We start from the raw sequence: 25,519 nt of genomic DNA on the forward strand, positions 1-25,519 counted from the left end.
AATACTTTAAAAACAATGTTCCTCAAAGGCTTTGCAAATCTCATCATATACAGTGCATAACATCATCAAAAGATTCAGAGAAACTGGAGAAATCCCTGTGCGTACGGGACAAGGCCGAAGTCCTTTATTGGATGCCTGTGGTAAACACAATCCACCATGACATCTGCAGATGCCAACTAAATCTCTATCATACAAAAAGGAAGCCATTTGTGAACATGGTCCAAAAGCGCTGTCATGTCCTGTGGGGCAAGGCTCATTTAAAATGGACTGTTTTAAAGTGGAAAAGTGTTCTATGTTCAGGCGAGTCCAAATTGAACATTCTTGGATTTTTGGAAATCACAGACGCATGTCCTCCACTCTAAAGAGGAGGGAGACCTTCCAGCATGTTATCAGCATTCAGTTCAATAGCCAGCATCTCTGATGGTATGGGGAGCATATTGGGGTGTGGGCAGCTTGCATGTTTTGGAAGGCACTATGAATGCGAAAAGGTATAAAAGTTGTAGAGCAACATATGCTCCCCTCCTGACCATGTCTATTTCAGGGAAGGCCGTGTGTATTCCAGCAGGACAATGCAAAACCACATGCTGCAGCTATTACAACAGCATGGCTTCATTGTAAAAGAGTCCGGGTGCTGAATTGGCCTGCCTGCAGTCCTGACCCTTCACCTATTGAGAACATTTGGCGCATCCTTATATAAAAAAGGCAAAGACGACCACAAACTCTTCAGCAAATGGAAACCTTTCCAGGGTCCCATTCAGGCAAGAATGGGACCAAATTCCAACCCCAAACTAAAGCCCCCGTCCCAACTATTTTTGACCTGTAGCATGTTCTATTGTGAATATTGGCTCAAGTGATTTGAAAGTCTTTTAATTTTCATTTTATTCAAATTTAAATAACATCCCAACTTTTTCGGAATCGGGTTGTATATTGTATATATATCTGATTCTGATTCCATGAGTGTGTCTGTGGATGAACACAGGCTGAGGTGTATTGGGACGATAAACAAGTTATTTTCTGGCCTAATAAGTATTCCTAAACCATTGCGTGAGAGAAATAACATGCTGTAATTAATCTGACATCACATAAAGGTGTATAGGGTTACAACAATCTAGAAGGTGGGCTTAAATATTTTGAAGTATGAAAAAAACAGAATTCATAACGTTGTCATGACTAATATATTTCAAATATTTATTATATGTTATACTGTAACAAAATAAGCAGGATGTATGATTACGCTTCTACATAAATTCTTGCTGCAAAAATGCTCTTTCAAATTATGTAATCTATGTAAACAAATGTAAATATACTAGTCTATATAAGCAGCCTGCAGTTAATCCAGAGTCTTCCTGAGGAACTCCACCAGTAGATGCTGTGGGAAACCAAAGTCCATCTGCACCAAGACATAACCCTGCATGGTGAAACAGTGGATATGATTGTTAACTGGATCCACTTCGGCATATATTGTGAGCACTTGCAGCTTGTGATAAATTAGATTTTGTTGTGGCAGTTTGACATTAATAATGACATATTCTCAGAAAATATTATTATTAACTTTGGAGGACATTACCTTCGACCTCGATTTTAAAAGAAGCCACATGATAGGCAATAAATGACTATGCAGTTGCTGTTATTAGGCTTTAGTTACCAAAAAAGTTATAAACAAGAGATGAGACTCACATTATAAGGTATTACTTCAGGATTGATGAGGTCAAACAGATTGAGCCCCTGCTTATCCATCAAGCCTGTTACTGCTACCTCTAGATCTAAGAAGATAAAATATATAAGACTTATAATACATCATGTATACTTTCATAAATGCACACACAGATACAAACTACACTTACAGGATATGACTTTGGTGATCCCAATCTTCTCAACAGCTTCCTGAAGATAAACACTTAAGCCATTCTCCATCTGAAACCACACCAGATGTTGACAAAGACAGACACATGAGCAAAAAAAAAGCAAAAAAAAAAAGCCATATAATAATACTTTTTTGAAGCTGTTCTTACCTCAGAAACACCTTCTGAGATGGAAATGTTTGATGTAGATATACTACAAACCACAGAAGGACATATTTAAGTGAGGAAACTTGGAATTGAAGTGCGCAGCTTTACAAGATTTACCATACTTACTGCACTGGTGTGGCCTTCAGGATGACTTTCTTTTCAGCATAAGAGGCTCTCACACAGACTTCTACTTCCTAATGGGATACAAAAAATACTGTTAAAGATAGCTAATATAAATATTATATTTAATTATGAGCTTAAATCTAATTATAAATATACAGAAATGCTGGTGAATGGATTTATTTTAACATACTGCCGGTTGTAATTCAAATGATTCACTTTATGTAGTGCACTTGTTCTAATATATTAGAATTTCTTTAGTTAAAAGTCATAAACATGGACTAAAAAGCAATGAAATCAAATCTGAAATTTTGAAATCAAAAATGACAAATTTGTCATTCATTAATTTATGTTAAAAATTGCAATAATCAGCAAGTTGTTGTTATAGGAAAATAATGTGCTTTTGGGATGGTCACTTCAACATTTTTTGGAGTGAAGTGGCCAGTGCTAGCTAGTGACTGGAAGATTTTGATTTCACATCCCACTACTGGAACTGCTCTAAGCCTTGGATCATATTAGTTCTCACTTTACATTTACATTACATTTACATTTATGGTATTTAGTAGACACCCTTATCCAGAGTGACTTACAACTGAGCAACTGAGGGTTAAGGGCCTTGCTCAGGGGCCCAGCAGTGGCAGATTGGTGGACCTGGGGTTCGAACCCATGGCCTTCCGAACAGTAGCCTGACACCTTAACCACTGATCTACCACATCCCACATCCCAGCTACCACAACTTTAAATGATCTTTAATTACCTTGATAAAATTGTTTTATATTCATAATTTCATAATTTGTTTTAAGTGCCGATGACTGACCGTCTCAAAGTAAAGCACAGGACTGTCCTGCTTTGCAGAAGAGAGCTCCACTGCAGCAACCACCCTGACATACGAGGCTTGCAGTGTTGTCCAGAAACGAGGCACTGATGCACTCCACGCTCTTAACAACGGTTCCTCGGACAAAAGCCACTAATTGATGCAGTTGCAAATATACACAAATGTCAGTGTGTTAATGTGTCAACGAACAACTCCCACATAACAGGCTTACCATTCTACAGCTATACATTTTCATGTTTCCATGGAAACACAAAGAATTGCAAAAAAGTAAACTAAAATGCACTGTGAAAGTTACAGTACCTTGCTCACTAAATTAGGTCTGTCTGTGGACAGCTGAGTCTGGAACATGTCCTGCAATCAAAAAGGTCACCTTCGAGTAATTTCTCTGTGAGAGTCACAGCTAGAATGTGGAAATAACAAAATGTCCCATCTAACAACAATTGTTTATGCAATGTTTACACAGTGCAATGCACTCTTTATACAATGTTTATGCAGTAATGTTGTTAACAAGCATTTAGCCTAGTTTAATTGATTTATGATGAAATGATAACAAACAGCAAGCTCTGTTTTAGAGATGTTTCTAGAGAATCGTCCATCGTGGTATGCTGCCGTCATTAGAGGGTCAAGGGCAACATCAGAGAGCCAAAAGTACAGGCTGCGGTTCTCTGAAATCTGCTCTGGATTAAAGACAGAGTCTTTGATCACTGAGGTGCTGCTATTATAGGTTACTAGACCCTGTTAAAAAAGAGAAACAAAATACCGTAGTTATCTATATATCCTAGCATCACCTAAAAAGTGCAGCCTGTGACTGCATTATTATTTAGAAATAGGATATGGTGGGTTACCTTGTGGTAAGACTCAATGTAATTTGAAGTGATGACAGGGGCAGAGGTTAGACCAATATCGACAGAGATGTTTCCATTACTCAAAAACTGCTCTGTTCATACAAAGAGAATGTTTCAGTGAAACTCTGAATTTCAAATTCAGAATCTAAAAGCAAACTGTTTTCCAAACCCTACCTGCTGTGTCCTGAATAAAATCTGCCAGGATATTTGCCACTTTGTTTATTTCCTTACATATCTGTAATTCACACAAATTACTTAGCAATGCATATTGTAAATGAACATTTTGTGCTTTTCTCAATTATGGGTTCCTCCAAAAGGACACCAATGTTCTGCAATAAATTCACTCACTTGCCCCTTTACAACCAGCTTTACTGTGATAGTGATGAAATTAGTGAACACTTTCTTCAGCCAGCCAGGTCTGCAAAAAAGCCAAATCAGTCTTAAAAACTCAATACTCACTTTTGGTTTAATATAATCAAATTATAAGTGTTATTTTTAAAGGTCTGGTGAATGAAAGACATTAGAGACTACAGTAACTTGCTGATGAAACTTGAATGTATGCAGCATTCAATGAAACAGTAATCAGTACATTTTTAAAGAGGATGCTTCTGCTAGAAAATGATGTTGCATTTCCTCACTTTCTTTTGATTTGATACATTCAATCATTCATCTTCAGTAGCTGTTAACCAATCTGAAGTCTATCCCAGGAACAATGGGCAAGAGACAAAGTACCATTGGATGGAACCAGTTCACACACATTCACATCTAGTAAATCCATTAAATTTGTACACTCACTCTCGGTCGCCTTGCAGTAGGAGTAGCAGCTTGTGAAACGTAAGGTAGCAGTCAGACGTGTCTGCAGCTACTCTGCCTTTTCCACAGTCTGAAGCGCACACACAAAACACACTACTATAATCACACACAATAGTTGAGGTCACAGACAAGGATCTGAACATTCTACTACAGTCATTCCACAGAGACAAAATGAAAAGTTAGTAATACTCACGTAGATTAGAATTGATGACTAAATCAATTTGGGACTCGACCTCAAAATCAAGTGACTGGCCTACAGAGAAGCTGTATGAGAGAAAAACTTTATTATTTAAGTAAAATTGATCATTGGCAAAGTATATAAAGACATTGTCAGTACAGTGTGGAACCTTTATTACTGAGAATATGGAACAATATTACACTGCACAGAACTCTTGAAGAATGCAGAACAATTTTCAATGTCCTAAAACATTAATAAAGCTCTGTCATCATGTGCAGGATGAGATGAAACAGGATGGTGTGCAGTGCAGTAGTGTTAGAAACACTGATACAATCTGTTCTGAGGAATATTTATAAAAACCCTACTAGAAAAACACACTGGACTTCAAAATCAAATAATGTAGTCAACTTTACTTTGATGATAGTTTCAGTAATTCTAAATAAACCACAAATGAATTATAGACATTAGGTTGCCAAATAAAATACATTTCAAAGCTATTTACTGGTTAAATTTTCATAATACTAACTAAAATGGCCATGTTCAGTTATTGGTTCAAGGTGATATTTAGCTATAGTGTTTGCTTAAGGAACAGTATCATTGAACAAATAAAGCACAGTACTGAATTAATGAAGCGGACCTCTGGTCTATGCTGACATATATGATAGTACATGGAATTACTCACAGACTGCTCCCATATTCATATGTAATGGTTCCCGTAAAAACAGCAGAAACATTGGAGATAGTGATGGCAATGCCTTTATTTTCCTGCAGCTCAAAGTCGCTTTTCCCAATTGTCAGATTGTGGATCTCCAGACTAAATATGAGGAAACATAGAGAACCAGAGAGAGTTGACAAAACCTTTATAATTGTTGATGTATGTAAAATTGTAAAGGTGTATACACACACACACATCACTAAGCACTTTATTAGGAACACCTGTCTACCTGGCATTATTTTTGCTGATCTGTTGTGATGTTCACATACAGTGATGATGTAATGGTGTGAGGAAGGTTTATTGGCAAACTCTAAGCCAGTTAATACAAATCAATCTTTGCTTAAACACCACCACCTATTTGAGTACAGTGTTTGAGTACAGAGATCATGTGCATCCCTTCCTGCCTACAATTAACCAATCTTCAAAACAAAAGGCATCTCAAACTGGGTTCATGAACATGATTGAATTCAATGTTCTTCAGTGGCCTTCCCAGTTGATTCAGTAGAGCACCTTTTGGATGTGGTAGAACAGGAGATGCCATCATGTTAACATTTACCAGATCTTATGGAATCCATACCACAAAGAAATTAGGCTATTTTGAGAGCAAAGACAGGCCCTATCCAGCATTAGTATAGTGTTCCTAAAAAAGTGTTATGTGAATACATATATGCAACCTACATATATATTAAAGTATAGCCTTAAATGTGCACACCCATAAACTAATAGTTAAAGTGCCTATAGATTTTATCACAGCATTCCATATTTTTGCATAAGAGTAAATAAATTTGGCACATCATGACTAAGCAACATTTTCAAAAGAATTATAACTCTGTAAGATCAGCTGGGCATCTCCTGTGCAATTGGATTAGGATCTGGAGCCTGGCTGGGGCATTCCAAAACCTCTTGTTTTGGTGAAGCTATTCCTTTATAGATTGATTATGTGAGTTCGGGTTGTAATGATGAAAGGTGAAATTCCTTGTCATCCTTGTCAAGTGTTTTAAGTAGAAGCCTTAAGGTTTTGATGGTTTTTGACTGGTATTTGGAGCTATTCATTATCTCCACCATGATTATAGCACCAGTTCCTGCTGCAGAAAAGCAGCCACAAAGCATGATGCTGCTACCTCCATGCTTCACTGTAGGTAAGTTGATCTTTTGATGATGTGCTTTGTTTTTTCCAACAAACACATCTTTTGGTATTATAGCCAAAATAAAACAGAACATAACACAATATTCCAAATGTTTTGGGAGAGAAACTGTTTTTGCATGTATTGAGCATTTTTAAATGTTGCTGAAGGCCTCTTGGAAGCCTCCCTGACCAGTTTTCTCTTGGTATTCTCATAGATTTTAAAGGAATGTAGTGCTCTTAGTAATGTCACTGTTGTGCAATATTGTGTAATTATTTCCTAATTGATATTTTTTAACACTGAGATCCCATAAGCTCATTACAGCCCATGGCATTTCCAAATGGATGCTACCAAGAAGATGTTAGAAAAATTCTATAGAAACAGCTGTACTTTATTTGGGGTTAATCAGTCACTGAAATTGATGGCAGGCGTATTAGTATTTAACATATATTTAAATGTGAATGGTGGTATCTAAAAACTGACACATTCCCAGTTATACAAGGCTGTCCGCACTTATACGTCCAGGTTATTGTTAATTTCCTAGATAGACAGATAGATAGATAGATAATAGATGATAGATAGATAGAGATTAGATTAGATTAGATAGATAGATAGATAGATAGATAGATAGATAGATAGATAGATAGATAGATAGATAGATAGATATAGATAGATAGATAGATAGATAGATAGATAGATAGATAGATAGATAGATAGATAGATAGATAACTTCTAACGAATCTGGAAAGGTTTGAAAGCCATCACCAACTACAAGACACCATCCCCGAGCACTGTGGCAAATCAACAACTTGCTGAAGATCTGATTGAGTCTTATTGTAGATTCTTCCCCATCTACCTCATGAACAGTTAAATGTTCCCCTATTACGCAATAACAATGTACAATAATCATATTTATTTGTTACCACCTACATCCCTGGTACATTACTGCATCTCATTCTATTCTATTCTAATCTATTCCAATCTATCATCTATAGCACAACTGTACATAATTTTTTTTTTATTTTTAAATGTATTTATTTATTTATTGTCTATTTGCATTTACATATGTATATTTTTATTTTTTTTATTCTCATCTTATTTTTATTGTCTGTGTGGTGTCTCTGTGTACTGAAAGTGTATGACACTAAAAGAAATTCCTTGTATGCGTATGCATACTTGGCATTAAAGCTCCTTCTAATTCTGATTCTGATTCTGGTTCTGATTCTGATTCTCATTCTGACAGACAGGCAGACAGACAGACGTACACCTACTTGTGTATTCCATACTTCAGCTTGCCCATGAATAATATTGTCTTCTCCCCCTGAATACTTGGATATTTGGCATGCTGGAATGCAGCCTGGATTACTTCTGTGGTTTTTTCATTTACTGTAGGGTTCAAACGGGTTATCATTACTCAATAATTATTAGAAATTGTCAAAACAATACAGCTTGGAATTGTATAAAAGAGCCCAGAGGTAATAAAAGGACAAAAAAAAATCACAGTTTGAACACAAATGTCATTCTACAGAGACACAAGATCTATTCACAAGTTCTCACAGTCCAGTTTAGGGTGCTACTGCCATTCACAAAACAAATTCATACAAGTTAACAAAAAAAAAATCAAACTCACAGACAACTGCAGCAGGGTATGTAAGTCTACATACAATGCCGGTAAACCTGTAGGCCGATTCAGGATCCACACACGATTGTCCTACTGCAGTCAGGCAAAAAAGCAGAAGCAATCCTACACCTGGTCCCACTGTGTTCCTCTTCATCTCTGTAATGTTCACAAATACAGGCTCTGGTCTGTTCTTCAGTAAATGATAGTTTCTTTTTCTCGTGCTTTAAATTCTCAATGATATAAGCTAAAATATAGTAGGGATGGGGCACCCAGAGAAAGACTATGAGTATGTATGTGTGTGTGTTCGTGTGTGTGTGGCTGGAGGAGGAGCACTGAGGTTTACGACTGGCTCCAAAAACAAGCAGGACAGAACTGACACTTTTGTCCAGAGTCCACAAGTATTAGTTGAACTATGTTACAGAAAGTCAATAAAAACGAGAGGAACATGTTGCTGTACACAACGTTTTTCTGTGTTGAAGAGGACAGAGCACAATGAACCAGAAAAGGACAAAATATCAGACTGGAGAATGAAGTGGCGAAGGACATGGATGTCTGCAGATAACCCTCAGGGGAATTACAGGGAAGACTATATCTCACTATGTAAGCAGAGCAGGAGCACAGAGTATTTGTATGCACATGTGCAAAAAAATAGCATTTGAAAAGAAGCTATTGCTTCATAGCTTTGTGTCCTGATTGAAGTTCAAAGAACAAACGTAACACAAAACTGAACAGCAAGCGTATGCCACACAAACACAATGCATTAGCACTGTCACCATGACAATGGCAGCTTGTAATCCTTATCACACTTGTCACATTTAACTTGTTTCTTTTAACAGAATTTATTTCACTTCCTTATACTTTCACAGAATGTTTCAATTGCATCAGCAAAGCTGATTCCTTAAGAAAGGAAAGTAAAATGAGAAAAACTGCTAAATCCAAGATCAAAGCATTTTATTATTTAACTGTATGAATTATTTTATCAAAGAAATGATGCATTTTATTATTTAAATGTATTAATTTTTTTATTAAAGAAATGATACTTGTTTGCTTTCAGATGCCTGTTCATTTACATTACATGCTGATGCAAAACAGATTAAATAGGAGCTACTTATTCATTCATGCAGGATTCATGTTTGTTCCAGTAGTCACAAACAAACCTTTCTTGGGTTGTTAATATTTTATGCATATGATTGGTATTATTTTGTATATTCTTTTAACTCAGAACATCATACATAATCATACAAAAGCGTGAGATAAGCCTGAACATAATTCATTCCCAAAACACAGAACAGTAGTACGTCTAAGTGCCAAAATCACAAGCCTTATATCAGGCATTTGTACACAAAGAAACTATTAATAACCTTCAATGTCAGTCATGTTTGAGAAGATAAGCCAAGTTCCACTCCTGTTTTCAATCTCTGGATCATTCCAGGAAAATGAAGTCCTGCTGACATAAGCACTGTGCAAGATGACAGACTGATGCTGGCAGAGAGAAAATGTAAAGTGCTGTGCAGAAACTATACAGAAACATTTACAAGTTGATTCAGCACTTATTTACACTATATACACACTGTTTGGTTGAAAGAAGAAATGTGGTTTTTGGTCATATCACCAAACAGCTTAAAAGTGCTGAACAGTTGAACCTGGAGCTCCATTAAACACTAATCTAAATAAAATCTAATCCAGGAGTCCCAGGAGACCACATGTTCGCAAAAAGTCCAGGAAAAATGTAACTAAGGAGACAGTTCTCCTTCATGGTTGGTGCTACTTTTGAGTTGACCAGTATGACCACATTTATGCTGGAATCAGTTAGCCATAGCCTGAGGAGCTTCAGGGACAAGGGAGGCAAAGAAAGCTTTGAAGAACACCCAGGCTGTCCAGAGAATAGAAGGCCGAACTGGAGACACAGGAACTGCAATCGTGGGGAGTGGAACATCAGCGCCCCCATCTGTCTCACCATCCTCCAATTCAACAGGGGGCACCATCTTTAAAAAATATCCAAAGCAAAAAAATCTCACTGACATTTCTCAAACACATATGGTAATATATACATATAAAGAATGTTATGCATATGAACAATCCCTCACCGGTTCTTGTCTGTCCTGGTTCTGATTCTGTTGATTCTGAATGACCTCTGCCACTGGATGGTTTGGAGGCTCAGCCCGAGCTCTTTGTCTGAATGGGAACCAGCCAGCAGTGTGCCTGCAGGGAAGAGAAAACAGCAGCAGTGAGAATTACATACAGGAAATAGCACACCTACACAACTGGTGAACTCATTGCTTGTTACAAGATACTTTCCATGCTAAAATAGACTACCATGCATTCCATCTACCATCTGCACTGCACTATTCTCAGCTGAAGGACAAAGTACCAGCTGAAAGGCCAGACTCATAGAAACCATTCTTGATTTCTTTTTACCTCTTAAACCATAGACAAAATATACATTTAAGGTTTATCTAAAAAAATATATATAGAAAGGGAAGGATTCCCAGGTTGTGTTGCCTCTCAAGCACTGCTTGAATTGATGATCATGCAAAAAGCATGATGACCATCGCAAGAGGGAAAGAGGCCCTGGATCTGCGGTTTGCTCAAATGTTCAGTGTATAACAAAGTGCACAGAGGAGATCTCTTTCTGCAGAATAAACACATATTCCACATTCCCACAGGCTCAGTGCGCATTTACCTTCTACCTCCAACCTGATAAACGTGCCTGATAACTTGTCCCAAACAAATTACACAGCATATCGAGTTTTCCTGAGTTAAATAATAAAGTATGTAATGGTGCTTATTACCGTTACATGCTTTTGGTATGTGTGAAAAACTAAATACTTTACTGTAAACATTTGTTTCCCTTCATTTCCATGCACAGCATTTTACTAGCTTAGTGTAAATAAAAAAAATTTAAAAAAAACTCACAGGTACATGAGGAACAGGCTGCTCATCACTAGAATGAAGCGACTCAGGTTGGAATAGAAGTAAACTATGCTCAGAAACACAGCAAAGCGAGAGGCAGTGTAAACCCAATCCAACCAATCTCTTTCCACATCCTCTTCATCCTCCATCACTGGCCCACCCTGAGCATTCATGCGTATGTTCTGATTGGCTCCATCTGGGTTGATAAAAGCAGGGTCTGGAACATTCTGATTGGCTGGCAGGTTCTCAATGGGTGCCTGATTGGGTAGTCCTGCAGGTACAGTGGCTTGTTGCGGCATGACAGGAAGTGATGTAGGAGGTGTCACTGGAACAGAGGCAGCAGCCGCAATAGCTGCTTGGCTGGAAAGTGAAGCGCAAATGTTTATCTTTCAAGTAGATGGAAACACAAAGCCAAGTTAATACTAACAAGTAAGAGAACACTTACTACTGCATATAATACTGTCGAGCGTACATATGCTGGAGCCAAAGGAGTTGCTGTGGGCTGTAAAGTGAGTATGTTGGGAAGGCTGGATGGGTCATCGCTGCTGGTCTTGGCCTGGATACAGAAACATGTATTCATATATACTTCGATACACATCTACACATCTACACATACACTGTTTTCACATCAGACTTGAAACTCCAATTGGGTCAAACCAGTGTACAAGTTCTTTCTTTTTCTTTTTTAGTACATTTTTCCCTCTCAGAACCTGTACCAACCACTGAGTTTCATTATCCTGATCTCATTGAGCAGACAGGAAACAGCAGGAACTCACTCGGATGTGCTCGTGCCAGTGCCCGTGGCAGGCCATGCAGCAGTCGGCACAGCAGGGGCAGGGTGACCACGCTGTCTGAGACCGGCAGTAGAGGACACAGCAGGCGCAGATGGTGCCTGAGAGGTAGGGGCTAGCGATGCCTGCTGCTCTGCTGGTTTGACCTGCATGTGACAAGTGACAGGCATGGTTGATTTGTTTACAAGAAAATCAGGTGCACCAAAAAGGAGACTTACAAGTACTGAAACTCTGAAACATATAAATAACTGCTGTGCGGTATAAGAAAGATGCAAAGATATGCTTTCTGGTGGATCATAATGAGCACAGCTGTGTGAGATTGTTCCAGGCCACCCACTGAGCTAGCACTACTTTCTCCAGACAGTCACTAACTCTCACTGATGCACAGCATGCTGCCTGGATGAGGGAACAATAATACGATGGTGCAATGGCACTGTCAGCAGTGAGGGGTCTGAGATAGAACCTTCTGGAAGTGTCATACTGCATAGAAATACTTTGATCCTACGTTATTACAATTTCATATAAATATGCCCAGAGTTATACTTTTTTTTTCCAGGCATATATGCAGTTTGAATGGCTGTAAAGTGGCCACTGAGGCATACCTTAGGTCTGGCTCCCTGCTGAAAATCAGGCTGGGGTTTAAGTGCACACACAAGGTGAAGAGTGGGTACTGCATCTGTCTGTAAACGCACACACGTGAAGTTACAAGCCATTATGACATGACATAGAGGCCAGGAATAGTCTAAACAAACTCATCCTTGTCTTCGTATAAAAACATAAAAGTGTCGAAAGAACAGTAACTCAAAAATTATTCCTGAATTGCCTTCAAGGATCTCTAATAACTAATTCATTATTGAGTATTAAAAGTACTGAATAGCCAATTGACTGAAAGTAAAAGGACAGTAAAAATCTTGACAGACTGGTAACTAGCTATTTTTACACGAACAGTATATGTGACTGTGTTTGTAAGCTATACAAAGTGTTTGTGCGCATTGTACGTCATCCAAACACCTGTAAATGTTGTCTATACAAAGTGTCTATGTGTGTATTGCATTGTTTTTCACAACATAGTGTTAGATTAACATACCTTTCTAAAAACGTCTCTGATTTGCAGGTTGTCTGTGAGCAGTTTGCCCGAGTAGATCAGTCTCTGGTCTTTTTCAGCCTGCTCAGAAGGAAGAAAACCAGAAATGTCAAAAGTAAACAAAAGAGGGAAAGAAATTCCCCAGAGAAAACACCTGTTATAGAAACAAGACGACTCGCCATAGAAGTATGTAAATACGTGACATGTAAATATGCGGGCACGCGCTCTACGCTGCGTGTCTTTTAGCCACATTAGCTAACACCGGAAGTACGTTTGTAGTAGTGTATAGGAATGCCAAGAAAGAAACATAGCCAGCTAGCTAGTAAGAAAAGTTAATAATAGTCGTCATATAATTCACAAGACGTGTACATACATCAAAAGCAAGAAAACACGACTAAACGTGATTAACAGTTTACAGTAATAAGATTTGATAACGTAGCAATGCTAGCTAGCTAATTAACTAGCAGCTCACTTCCGGTTATAAAGCCGTTCGTAATAAAATCGCCATTAAATAACAACTCACCGGTTTGGACGGATAATTTCTCGCCAAATGAGTTTTCAGATCCTTCACCGTCCAGTTAATGTTTACATTTTCGATTGTCTGATCGTCATGAAGTTGATTCGGCGTTTTAATCACAACTGAAATCGTCTCCTTTTCCGAGTCCTGGGAATCCATTTTCTTTTGTCTCGCGCTCAAAAACACTAACGTTACTTTCAGCTGATTAACGATAACGTTCGCATTTATACACAGCACCGGATTGTAGGAAGTTGTCCGACTGCTCGAGCTTAAAACGACAGCGGTGACCTGGAGACCGGAGACGTCACTAGAACTTTAGAGCAGCTGACAGCTCGTGAGATATGCTGGGTGTGTGTTTCCAAAACACACTGTGGCTGAACGTGATTGGCTGAAAGGCGCTCGCGCACAGACGTGGAGCCTATGTGGCAGCCCCACGCCCTGCGCAGACTCAGTCGGGGTGAAGTGCTCAGAAAGTTCTGCTTTACAATAAAGCCTGGAGTTACATCAGTGTATGAAGAAGAAAACGACTGTTAGACACAGGTGTCGACTCATTTGTTTATTTAGTTAAAAATATCAATAAATATAACACAATAAGGCTTATACACTTCAATAATTAAACCTTTAATAATTTAATAATCTCTTGACCATGATTAGTTTACTTATTATATCTGTGGGATAAAAATAATAATGTTTAACCCTAATGAAAAATAAAGTATGATCTGAAAACCTACCAAACTACTAAAACAAACTGAACTAATAGACCATCGTTGCCAGCTGCATTATTCCACTATTATTATTATAACAATAATTCAGTGTGAGATATTGTCATAGACATACTGTTGCATTCGTTCATTCATCTTCAGTAAATGTCAGGAATACTCTCTTCTGGATGGGATGCCAGTCCATTTCAGAGCACCATGCATGAACACACATTTGTACATTCACACTTACTGCACTGTACATTTGCATTGTTTGCATTTGCTCCGTAAAAGTGTTCTGTGCTGTACACTGCAGAAATAAAGTACCAAACTTAGGTGGAACCATCAAGGGTACTTTCTGTATGTTTCTATCTTTTGTGCCTTGTACCTTTTTAAAATTATTTAAGATACATCATGGGATCTCAAAGACCACTAGTCCTTCATTAATTAATTCATCCTCAGTAATTGCTGAATCGGGATCACATTGGAATTGGAGCCTATCCCATAACATTGTGTGGGAATCCATTGTAGGGATCCATGCATACAAACATCGCATAGGAGGACCATGAAGAAATGAAAGAAAACCCATAAAGACACCAGAAGACCAGACATAACTCCATACACTGGAGCTGTGAGGCCACAATTCAAATTTCTGTACTGCTGTGCAATCTACTGTTGTTATTTTATTTCAAATAAATTGATTATGATGTAGCATTAGTATTAGTAATTCAGAAAATGCTCCTTTGCAAGCTGGCTAACCGGATCTAGCTCCTCAGACCAAGCTGGATTTTTCAACAGGTACATTATTTCAATAAAATTACAGCTGATTTAGGAAATAGGCTACCTTATAATAGGATTAAAGTGAGTTAAAAAGTAAAAGTAAGTTCAGTAAATGTCACAGATAGATGGATTGTCACAAATAGACATTACATCGATCAGTCACAGAATGACTGGAACATGTAAATTCACATGGTTGATAAAACCCCATTAAAACCAAGGCTAAATTCCAGTGCTACGTGCAAACTAAGTCTTATTTTACACCATTTATAGGACTGTAGGGTACAGGTGTCCTTCACTTCACAGCTGACGCTGATAATCTTTTTTTTTTTGGTCGTTGATCACTGGCAATAGAAAGTAAGTACACTCTCTTGGTTGCCTCTGACAAGCAGAACTGGAGGTCTCAGGTCACGTGATACAGTTTCCAGCCAGGCCATGTACAGAGCACTAGGACATGCTCCTCTCCGACCTATGGGCATGGTTCTGTCAAGAAAAATCCAACAAATCTTTAAGTAACAATCTGATCTGTAACATCTGATATATGTCTGTGAAAATAGAGATTAAATATAATCTAACAATAACTCACAAAATAATCAAAGCTGCATCCCTGGAATAGTCTTGTAGAATTTCATTAATGCGGATCTGTCTAAAGGACTAAAAAACATGAACAAACAGAAATGTTAATTACAAACAATCATACAAACAAAAATTAATTATAAAAAAATAAATAATACAAGCAAGTGTACTATACTATTCATATACTACCTGTACAAATAATATTTTATATGTAACTCTATTGCTGATTATAGGCATATATCTACCTATTAACTTTAATTTGAAAGTTTACCTTTGTTGTATTTTTCTCCATTGCCTCATCTGACACTATCCATGGGAAGTCACTGGTGGCCTGCCCCTCTCCTTCCTCATTCTTATGGATAGCATGTGCCCTATAAGGTGCTAGAAGGTCCTCAAATTTTTTAACACTGTCAAAATGGATGAAATGTGTTCAGGAGGAAAGAAATGATTTACCTTAAAACCATTATGTTAACTAAAAGACTTTGTCATAGGGTAAAACAGAGTTGAATGATAAAAGATAGCAATACTGTTCTGGTTGTGGTTTTTCATTGATGTCGGGAAGAACATGGATCTCGTGGAAACCGAGGCGAAACTTGCTGATGAGAGCTGTGAGTCTGAAGAGTACAGAGAGAATACTCTGACTCAGCAATCTAAAGATCTGCCACTACATTCCAAACTTAAAATCTGTGTATTTATCATAATGATCACAACAAAAACAGTCTGATGTCCTTTTGTACAAATTTCCCAGTATTCAAGATAGAGACTGTTGACATTAACTTCTAGGGGAGAAGTTATTCTAGGCATAACCACTTTACCTAAATAGCCGATTTAGCATAGCCACTATAACTACATAGCCAATTTAGCATAACCGCTATATCTATGTAGCCAATTTAGAATAGTTAGTACTCATACTGTACATGGGCAATTTAGCATAGTCAGTGTACATATGTGGCCAACTTAGCATAGCCACTACACCTAGTTGTATTTTTGAGAGTAGTGGGAGCACAGAGACAAAGTAGAATACTAAACTCCACACAGACAGTATCCCAACTTAGGACTGCACCAATTTAAGAAAGCACAGTGCAAAGTAAGACTTAATAGGCAACACTTTATTCATACATTCAGGGAATTATGTTAAAATATATGCCTAGAAATATACATTGTTTTTTTAATCTAACGTGTGTATTTCTGAATGATATGTATTTGCATTTTAATAAATATATGTTTTTTCTTTGCAGTTTATATTTAGTTTATCACACTGATAAATGAAAGAGCAGTCGACATTTAACTGATATCATGTTTCTTTCTCCACTTACTCTTGCTTTTGTTCCTCAACATGTTGAATTTCACCTCCAACAAACACTCTTACTTTACACCTGCCCCAGCGCTTCTTGCGCTTCAGAAGGTAGGGCAACAATAAAGTCAGACCTGTCAACACACAGCATTAGCCACTGTTGCATACATACATTATTCGTACATATAAGAGTATACATACATTACTCTTATATTGCTGTACAGTGCAGTGGGAATCCTGCCACAAATCTGTGTACAAATGGATAATTTTGTAACAACTAACTGGCTCATATTTACCTCCATCATCAAACAGCCAATACACATCAATGGTCTTCTTTTCCTGTTTGGACTGAAACACACTGGTGGGTTGAGGCATAGCACACAGTGATTCTGGGTCCACTGCAAGAAAGGATTTTATAAACATTTCATAAAATTCAGCATGGATATTTGGCATAAACCAAACCGAACTAAATATTTTTGTCAGATTTACAAAAGCATCACACACAACAGTCTCTAGAGTTTACAGTGAAAATGTATAATGTATAACACACTTAGCATGCAAATTGAAACTTGAGATGGATGGGCTACAATAGCAGAAGCCCACTTTTGTTAGTCCAGAAAAGGAGAATCTAACAAGAATCTGAAGCTATCACAAAGACTCGCTAAAACAAAAGAGCTTGAGATCTCAAGGAAAAAATAGTCACCTAGTCTTTTTCTGATTCAGATTCTTGTTATTGACTGAGAAGAGTAGTATCTGATGTGGCCTTCTTATGTTGTAGCTCGTCCACTTCATGGTTTGATGGTAAGCATCATGAGATTCTTTTCTGCTCTCCAAAGTTATAATGAGTGATTATTTAATTTACTACAGCCTTCCTGTCAGCTCTGACCAGTCTGATCATTTTCCTCTCAACTCTCTGATCAACAAGGTGTTTCAACTTGAGACCCTATTCACACAGGATATTTTTTGTTTTTTGCACCACTTTGTGTAATCTCTACAGACTGTTGTGTGTGAAATTCCCAGGAAATTCTAAAATACACAAACCAACTCATCTGGTACCAACAATGATGCCACAGTTAGTCAAAGATATCATGCTTTTTCCCCATTGTGATTTTTGATGTGAACATTAACTGAAGTTTTTCACCTGTATCTACATGATTTGTTGATTAGAAAACTATAAATAATGAAGACTACAATTTCCTATTAAAGTGGAAAGTGAGTGCATACATGTTAACTACCCAAACTGCACTCAACATTGACACCAAAGTGTTTTGTTGCATACTTGTGTTGATAGAAGGTCTTGCATCAAGCCCTGGCTCTGCAGCAGCCTCAAATCCGTGGTTTACTGCAGTAAAACGAACATTATGGTAAACATCACCATAGTCTATGTCAAATATAGTAAAAAATTAATTCTCTCAAATGTTTAGGACCATTACCATGTGCTTGCATCTGATAAGATAAATCAAGTCCTTCTTTCATCCGGAGGACACATACACCATATTGCAAGTCAAAAGCATCACTAAGAAAAAAATGCCATAATGATAGTTCATTGTCACAAGGCATTTAAGCAAAAGCTGTTAAGTAGATGTGCTGCTTAAAGTAAGACTTACTGTAAAATGCCTATGTAATTATCAGTAGTAGTTGGTGGACATTTGCGCCAGTTCTTCTGAAATCCCATTACCAAGACATTTGGTCGAATGCGACCCAAACCTGCTCCCTACAGAGACACATCAGAATTAATCAGGGAGGAATCACATCAGTAAATTTCACCAGGACTTCCATTAAAAAGCAAATGACTGAACAGGGAATATACAAATTTAATGTTTTAAAAATGTTTCTTTAATATTTCCATTAAATATTTTTATCGTGTTCCAACGTGGAACCGAAGTAGAACTTTTTCCAGGATATTAATATCTCCTTTGTTTTCCTGATGATGTTTGGTTATGTTTGTTCTTTAAAAAAAACTCTGTGGTCAGGTGTGAACAGGTGTGACACTTATATTGCATACATGAAGTTAACTCAAATATTAGTAACTGTTTGCACTAGAACTGTTTTATGGGTTTCAGACGAATTCATTTTTATCCTCACCTCAAAATTCTAGGCTAATTTATGTAGATTTATTACATAATCCTAATTACAAAATGTGGAAAAGTTCAAACAGGTGAATATTTTTGCAAGGCACAGCACTTGTGCGGTGAATGAATGACCTGCAGCAACATCTGTGCTCCAGTGCGCAGGTTATCAGCAACTACTCCATTATAGAAAGATTTGATGCCTCGCTTGTTGAGCCATGCCACATGACTGCTGCTATTGGCGGCATTCAGAGCGTCAGGTGATGGACCTCCCTGTGAAGCAAATGTAACTTTAATGATCATTTTTATATCATTCTCCTTGCTATGGAAACATAGCAATTCACATTGTTTAAAATGTCTAAACTCTAATGACCAAATCAACTTACTATAATGACATTCCCACACATCATCAGACTCTGGTTCTTGGTGAAGGTACCTACAAAGTCTACCAGACCTGGCCGCAAACTTGGAGGCCCAGTAAGAACCAGACACTGTGGCCTAAGAGAAGAAAAAGGGAGGTGAATATTGAAACAAGGATCAAGAAATGCAACTATATATAGGAAATAGGCATGTTACATATGTCACTTGTGTAAGAATTGTGTAAGGACAATCCTGACCAATTGGTAATGCTAATGATGTGGCAGTATACTGAATATGGAATACCTATAATTCTTTATGTGCTCATCTACATGGTTGAGACCCACACAGTAAGACAGTGCCATGTTATATGAGCCTGCCTGCACGGAGGAACCCCAATTTACAGCTACAGCAGAAAATAGAAAACAATATTGTGATTATGTCACTATAGTGTAATTACAAAAAAATACATATAAACCTTAAGCAACTGGTATTGAATTTTTCATCATGGTTCAGAAAGCACGGGTGACTTACAGGGCTTCTTGTAGAGCACATATCCCAATAGAAAGAGCACTATCCCAATGGCAATTAGAGCAGCCCACCAGGTGAGCAAAAACATGATGACCACTGACACCACAGCACCCACTAGAGATGCCCATTTACTGTAGAACCGAAATGAGGGACGCCAACCTGTAAACAAACAGGCGGGAAATAACACATGCTGGCCATGCAATGGTTGAGTTACTTATTAAGGTAAAACAAACAAATCTACTGTGCATGTAGCAGCAGATATTAAAACAACAAAATATTTGTACTAGTGTCATTCTTTACACTGTTCATTATACATAAATAAATAGAAATGCAGATCAAGTTTTCATTCTCACCTGGAGAGTTAGTGATGGATGCATGGAAACAGCTGAAGTTGATGAGAGCATAGGAGCACAGGAAAAAGTTGGAGATGATAGGAGCAATAGTGTTCAGCTCAGCTGAAATGTATTTTGGATGGGAAATATCAGTAAATCTTAACTATTATGTGCACACAGAGATTGTAGTACATTAGAAGTCAGCGCAGCAGTGACTTGTGACCATAGATGTTGGTGGGGCAGGATGACATAGCCTCAAACGAAAAGAAGCCGAGAAACTCTCAAAATTTGTCTTAAGCTATAAGCTAATAGCTTAGTGAATTTTTAGAGTAATCCTGTAAAAGACAGTTGGGAGTCGAAAACCTTTCAGGTTATCCAGTATAAAGTGCAGCAGTTTGTTAGAAGCATTTATAAACATAACTTTATTTAATAGTGTCAAAAACAACACAAATGACCTGAAATAATCTCGAACAAACTTGGACACAGTTTCTTCTTTTTCTGTGTACAGACACAGCAAATGCACTTACACTTTGTTTTTATTTCAATAGTTTACATTAAAACAAAATCTTGGAGGTCAACAAAATATTTAAAAGTCCAATTTTGCATAAAAAAAACATTACCTGTCCTGTTCACTAGTTGCAGTTCCTGTTTTTGACCACTAGGTGCAATAATAACTCTATGGTCTTAAAAACATACAGAAAGGAAATGTGAGGTTGAAGAAGGGGGGAAAAGTGTATCAGTGGCTTAAATCTGTCATATAGCAATTTTTTGTAATTATTGCTCATTTAAAAGAGGCAACAGATTTTAAAATGGAGTTGTAAATGTGGACTTCATGAGGTTTCACTTCTGATAAACTTCTCATATGGTGTAGTGCTCTGCCCCACAAGCACCCATGTATGAGCCACCACTAAGCTTCTAAAATATTTTTGAATTTTTGCCTACCAATGAGAATGAAGCATACGGCGATGATGTAGGTTAAGAGGTAGCTCCTGTATGGCTCATCGTTCTTTCCATAGCCCTTTCCAAAAAATCCAATCACTGGATACAACTGGTCTTTGCAAAGACACTAGTACAAGACAAATAAAATGTATGCTACATTCATCATTGATGAGATAAGACGTCACCGTAACACTTGGAACTACACACAGAGCAAAAAAAGTGCATCAGTGAAAATTCACCTGAAATACTTTGGGGGCTGAAACCAGGCAAGCCAGAGCAGAGGACAAAGTAGCTCCAAATATGCCTGCTGCAATCAGGGGTGCAAATCCAGACACCATACTCATGGTCTAGAGTGTGAAAACAAAAACAGTCATTACAATTAATGCAATATGAAATACACTTAAAATTTTTCATTTCAACTGGTAATTATATCTTATGGGTACTTGGTAATTATTGCTAAGGCCATAATTGCAGGTATTGTTGGAAATGCAGTCACTGAAGTTCCAGCCATATTTACAGGCTGTCCCCAGGCAGTCCGTAACATCAGACCCAGTGATTAGAAGAGTGTCATTGAGATTACCAGAAGCATCGCGAACTACACATGAGCCTGGTAGAGAAAAAAACATTATTTTAAAATGCTAACAATGATGAATTATATTTATTCATTCATTCACCTTGAACTTTATCCTGATCTAGGTCACACTGGATCTAGAGCCTATCCTGTGAACACTGGGCTCAAAGAAAAAATATATCCTGCATGGAATGCCAGTCCATAACATGGCACATTGCACACACACATACACACTGTTTTCCTCCCACCCACTAGCTTGATTTTGTCCAGGGGGAGAAAGCCAGAAAGGCCAGAGGCAATCCATGTGAACACATGGAGAGCATGAAAACTTCCTCAGAGAAGTAACCCAAGCTCAGGCTCAACCCTGGAGCTGTGTCAGGAACACTAGCCACTGTGCCAACGTACCACTCCAGCCAAAATCTAGATGCATTTATAGGTATAGTGTCAAGCAAAAAATTATCAGAAAAAAAACTTTTTGTTTTATGATTTTCCTAAATATATGCTGCTGGATCTTACCAATGGTAGCAGAGATGATGAGATAAGACACCGTAGTCCAGAAAATGGCCAGCATTGTGCCACGGGGTATAGCTATATTTGGGTCCTATGAGGATATGTATGTTAGAATATGGATGTATATACAGAATAACAACTAAAATACGCATACATATGTGTATCAAAGAGATTTTATGAGATTTTTGTATCTTAAAGGAGTGAAAAACTTGACTGAAATAGCTATGCTTGCCTTCAGATCTCCAGAGATATTGGCTCCTGCAAGAATGCCTGTGGCTGAGGGAAAGAAGATGGAGAACATGCCAAAGAAGCTGCCTTCTGGCCCACGCCAGTTGGGCACAAAGTTATCTGCAAAAATATCCGCTGGTAGGCACAAAGAAAAGCACACTGTGAGACACATGCACTTACATTTGTAATCTGCTGAGAGGAAGCATATGCTCTACTATCATGCCACACTGACCTTTGTAGCTGAAGAAGCCTGTAGCTTGCTTCTGAGGAGTGGCGGGGATGATGGTACCAACAATGTAGTTTACGAAGGAAACCATGATAACGAAGAAGAACAAAACCTGGGCCTGTTGGATTGATTAACAACACAGTTTGCTATGGTAAGGCTTTTTAATTCAGCTTGGTAAATATACTATAAACAAAATGCTCTTTGATTCTGACACAGACCTTGGACTCCCACTCCATTCCAGCTAAAGAAATTGCTAGCAGGCAGGTGACAGTGATTACACCAATGATGCGAATGTCATTGAGGGGGTCTACCATGTATGTACCACTCTCCTAACATTGGATAAAAGAAGGGCTATTTAACACAAATATTATTCCAACAGGAATAGTGAACCCAGGATGCAAGCCTATAGATGTTTTAAGGTTACCTGCATTAGTGCTTGTACAGTCTCAGCAAAGCCTACAGTGTGCATAGCCACAGCTACTGCATTAGCAAATGCAAAGATCAGTCCAATGGATCCTCCCAGCTCTGGGCCCAAACTGCGTGAGATCAGAAAATAAGTGCCACCTGTGGAAGAATTAAGGTGTGAATTAGGAAAGCTTCTGGAGTTGTTTGTTGCCATGTAATGGAAATGTGCTGAGTAAAATAAGTAAATGTCTTGCCTCCTTTGACTTTGCCATTGGTAGCAATGGCGGAGGTAGAGAGGCCAGTGATCCCAGTGATGCAGGAAGAAAGCAGGATAATAATCCATGTAAAACCTTAAGAACAAGTTTTTAAACAAGTTAAAAACATAAGTGCCCCTAATGAAACATACAAGAATACTATTTGAAATACAGTATAAAAGATTTCAGGACTTATCGGGGGTCGCATTCATTAAACATTCACATGATTCCATGCATTTAATCTATCCAACCATTTTCCGTGCTGCTTATCCTACACAGTGTTGAAGGAAACCTGGAACCTATCCAAAGGTACTCAGGACACAAGGCAGGGGAAATCTAACCCTAGGGCCATCACAAGGCACAATTGCACATACAATCACAGAAAGTTTAGAGATGCACCTGATGCATGTCTTTAGAATGCCCTAAAACATGCACACAAGGTGGAGATGGGAATCAAACCCCCAACACAGGAGATGTGAGGCAAATATGCTGACTATGAAGTCACTGCACCCTCCAGATTTGGTATTACATGATAATTATTCATGTACATACAGTACACACATTTGTAGGCTGTAAAGTGACCTACGAATCAAGAATCATGAATTCTGACACTGTCATCATAATAAACAATGTTTTCAAAAAAAATTTTGGACATCTGATCACATCCATATTTGGCCTTCCCCAAAATCTTTGCCACAAATTTAGAAAGAAAATTATTTCTTAGATGCCCTGAACTTAACATCACTGATCACCTTTGAGATGAACTGAAAAACAGAGTGTGTATCAGGCCTCTTGACCTCCTAAATCCTTCCCAAATTTGCAATTAATCAAGAAGTATTTAGGATCATTTAGATGTTTTCTAAATCATTTATAGTGTGTACACATACAAATCACATTTTTATGTGATAGTCATACAGCTACAGCTCTTCTTTTGAGTCAGTGTTAAATAAAGAATGTCTGATGTACCAATTCCAGCTTGAGAAGTGATCCAGGGAAGCCTCAGGTACAGAATCACTCCCCAGATGTTGAGCATACACCGAACCTGTGGAACAAAATTATAGATGTTCCAAGTTAAAATACAACTGTTCTGTTCCTGTACAATCAAACCTTGAGTCTGTAAATGTTGTTTTCATCACTTACATACGTGCATAATAATTAGTTTGATGAAAATGTATCCAATAAAGCCAAGGGCAATAAAATCTACTTTTTTTACTACTGTAGCTTTCTCTGCCAGTCTACAATTTATTCCAACCCCACTGCTCAGCATGAGGATTTCATATGATTCTTACACAATTCTTAATTGGTATATTATTCACAGTGTAGATGAGCTTTAATTGCCCCTTACCATGACCCCCTGTACCCATCCAAAGCGAGCAGGCTCAGGAGGAGGTTCAGCTGTCTCTTCATCAGGACTCTCTTTATTACCACTCGTCTCCTCATACAGAGGAGGTGGTGAACTATCTTCCTACAACATTAAAGCATTTTAAAATTACTTTTAACTTTTTACTGATTCTCATATTAAAGTTTACATGAAATCACCCTGTTAATAAATTCATACTTTATCATTTATGAAACTGAATCTACATTGTTCATTATTATTCACACCATGAATCTCTAACCCAGTACCACCTACCTCATGGTTGGAGTGTAGCTGAAAGAGAGATGGTCTTAATTTTTTCGATCTCCCAAAAACCTCTGTGTTGGCATAAAAGTCATAACTAGGAGGAGAATCTATTGTATCATATCCAGACAGCACAGTAGAGCTACGTGGGGTCACTCCATTCAGGTCATAACCACTGTTTTCCTCTACAGTGTACCGCCGGTTGTCACCACCATTGAGTGCTGGAGAGACAGAGTATTGGCTTCGGAATGAAGTGAGGTTGATCACCTCATTATTATACAGTGTGTCCTCCATGAGTGACTAAAAGCCAGTGTGAGCTGGTGACTGGTGCACGGGTTATATTGTACCTGAACCGGAAATGTTCTCAGTTTTGTTCTTGGACTATACAAACATAGAACCATTTGGCATTTTTTGTAACGGTCAGTAATTCTTAAAGAGCTGCCCCAGGGTCTTTGGCTTGTACTTAAGCTTGTTAACATAATCACAACACAATGACTCTGATCTAAATCAGGATAACCTTCCTGCAGGCTACGATTCTTTCCAAAGCCAGTCATTAAAAATGAGGA

General features: G+C 38.0%; 3 protein-coding genes across 3 annotated transcripts; all 3 read right to left on the reverse strand.

Moving 5' to 3' along the window:
* Window positions 1–1,171: 1,171 nt before the first annotated feature.
* cetp (cholesteryl ester transfer protein, plasma) lies at window positions 1,172–8,614 on the reverse strand. Its single transcript, XM_060877999.1, has 16 exons — window positions 8,270–8,614; window positions 7,911–8,025; window positions 5,483–5,614; window positions 4,816–4,886; window positions 4,605–4,692; window positions 4,158–4,227; window positions 3,984–4,044; window positions 3,810–3,901; window positions 3,520–3,699; window positions 3,265–3,315; window positions 2,947–3,096; window positions 2,136–2,203; window positions 2,013–2,055; window positions 1,845–1,914; window positions 1,678–1,763; window positions 1,172–1,408 (listed from the first exon to the last, which is right to left on the reverse strand). The coding sequence occupies exons 1-16, from the start codon at window positions 8,412–8,414 to the stop codon at window positions 1,331–1,333; spliced, it is 1,500 nt and encodes a 499-aa protein (XP_060733982.1). The 5' UTR covers window positions 8,415–8,614; the 3' UTR covers window positions 1,172–1,330.
* A 641-nt stretch (window positions 8,615–9,255) lies between these two features.
* herpud1 (homocysteine-inducible, endoplasmic reticulum stress-inducible, ubiquitin-like domain member 1) lies at window positions 9,256–13,940 on the reverse strand. The gene is made up of 8 exons (XM_060878000.1): window positions 13,572–13,940; window positions 13,052–13,129; window positions 12,567–12,644; window positions 11,950–12,110; window positions 11,619–11,729; window positions 11,177–11,533; window positions 10,348–10,462; window positions 9,256–10,245 (listed from the first exon to the last, which is right to left on the reverse strand). The coding sequence occupies exons 1-8, from the start codon at window positions 13,722–13,724 to the stop codon at window positions 10,066–10,068; spliced, it is 1,233 nt and encodes a 410-aa protein (XP_060733983.1). The 5' UTR covers window positions 13,725–13,940; the 3' UTR covers window positions 9,256–10,065.
* A 174-nt stretch (window positions 13,941–14,114) lies between these two features.
* On the reverse strand, window positions 14,115–25,249 carry slc12a3 (solute carrier family 12 member 3). The gene is made up of 26 exons (XM_060877998.1): window positions 24,966–25,249; window positions 24,678–24,797; window positions 24,299–24,374; window positions 23,333–23,428; window positions 23,098–23,237; window positions 22,892–23,002; window positions 22,680–22,791; window positions 22,452–22,582; window positions 22,226–22,310; window positions 21,582–21,745; window positions 21,378–21,485; window positions 21,142–21,265; window positions 20,221–20,322; window positions 19,871–20,026; window positions 19,643–19,742; window positions 19,366–19,477; window positions 19,115–19,252; window positions 18,518–18,624; window positions 18,344–18,426; window positions 18,190–18,252; window positions 17,207–17,308; window positions 16,933–17,044; window positions 16,144–16,230; window positions 15,888–16,023; window positions 15,627–15,694; window positions 14,115–15,523 (listed from the first exon to the last, which is right to left on the reverse strand). The coding sequence occupies exons 1-26, from the start codon at window positions 25,245–25,247 to the stop codon at window positions 15,382–15,384; spliced, it is 3,057 nt and encodes a 1,018-aa protein (XP_060733981.1). The 5' UTR covers window positions 25,248–25,249; the 3' UTR covers window positions 14,115–15,381.
* Between the last annotated feature and the right edge of the window lie 270 nt (window positions 25,250–25,519).

The sequence above is a fragment of the Tachysurus vachellii genome, chromosome 9 (assembly GCF_030014155.1).
Source record: "Tachysurus vachellii isolate PV-2020 chromosome 9, HZAU_Pvac_v1, whole genome shotgun sequence".
Classification (NCBI taxonomy): domain Eukaryota; kingdom Metazoa; phylum Chordata; class Actinopteri; order Siluriformes; family Bagridae; genus Tachysurus; species Tachysurus vachellii.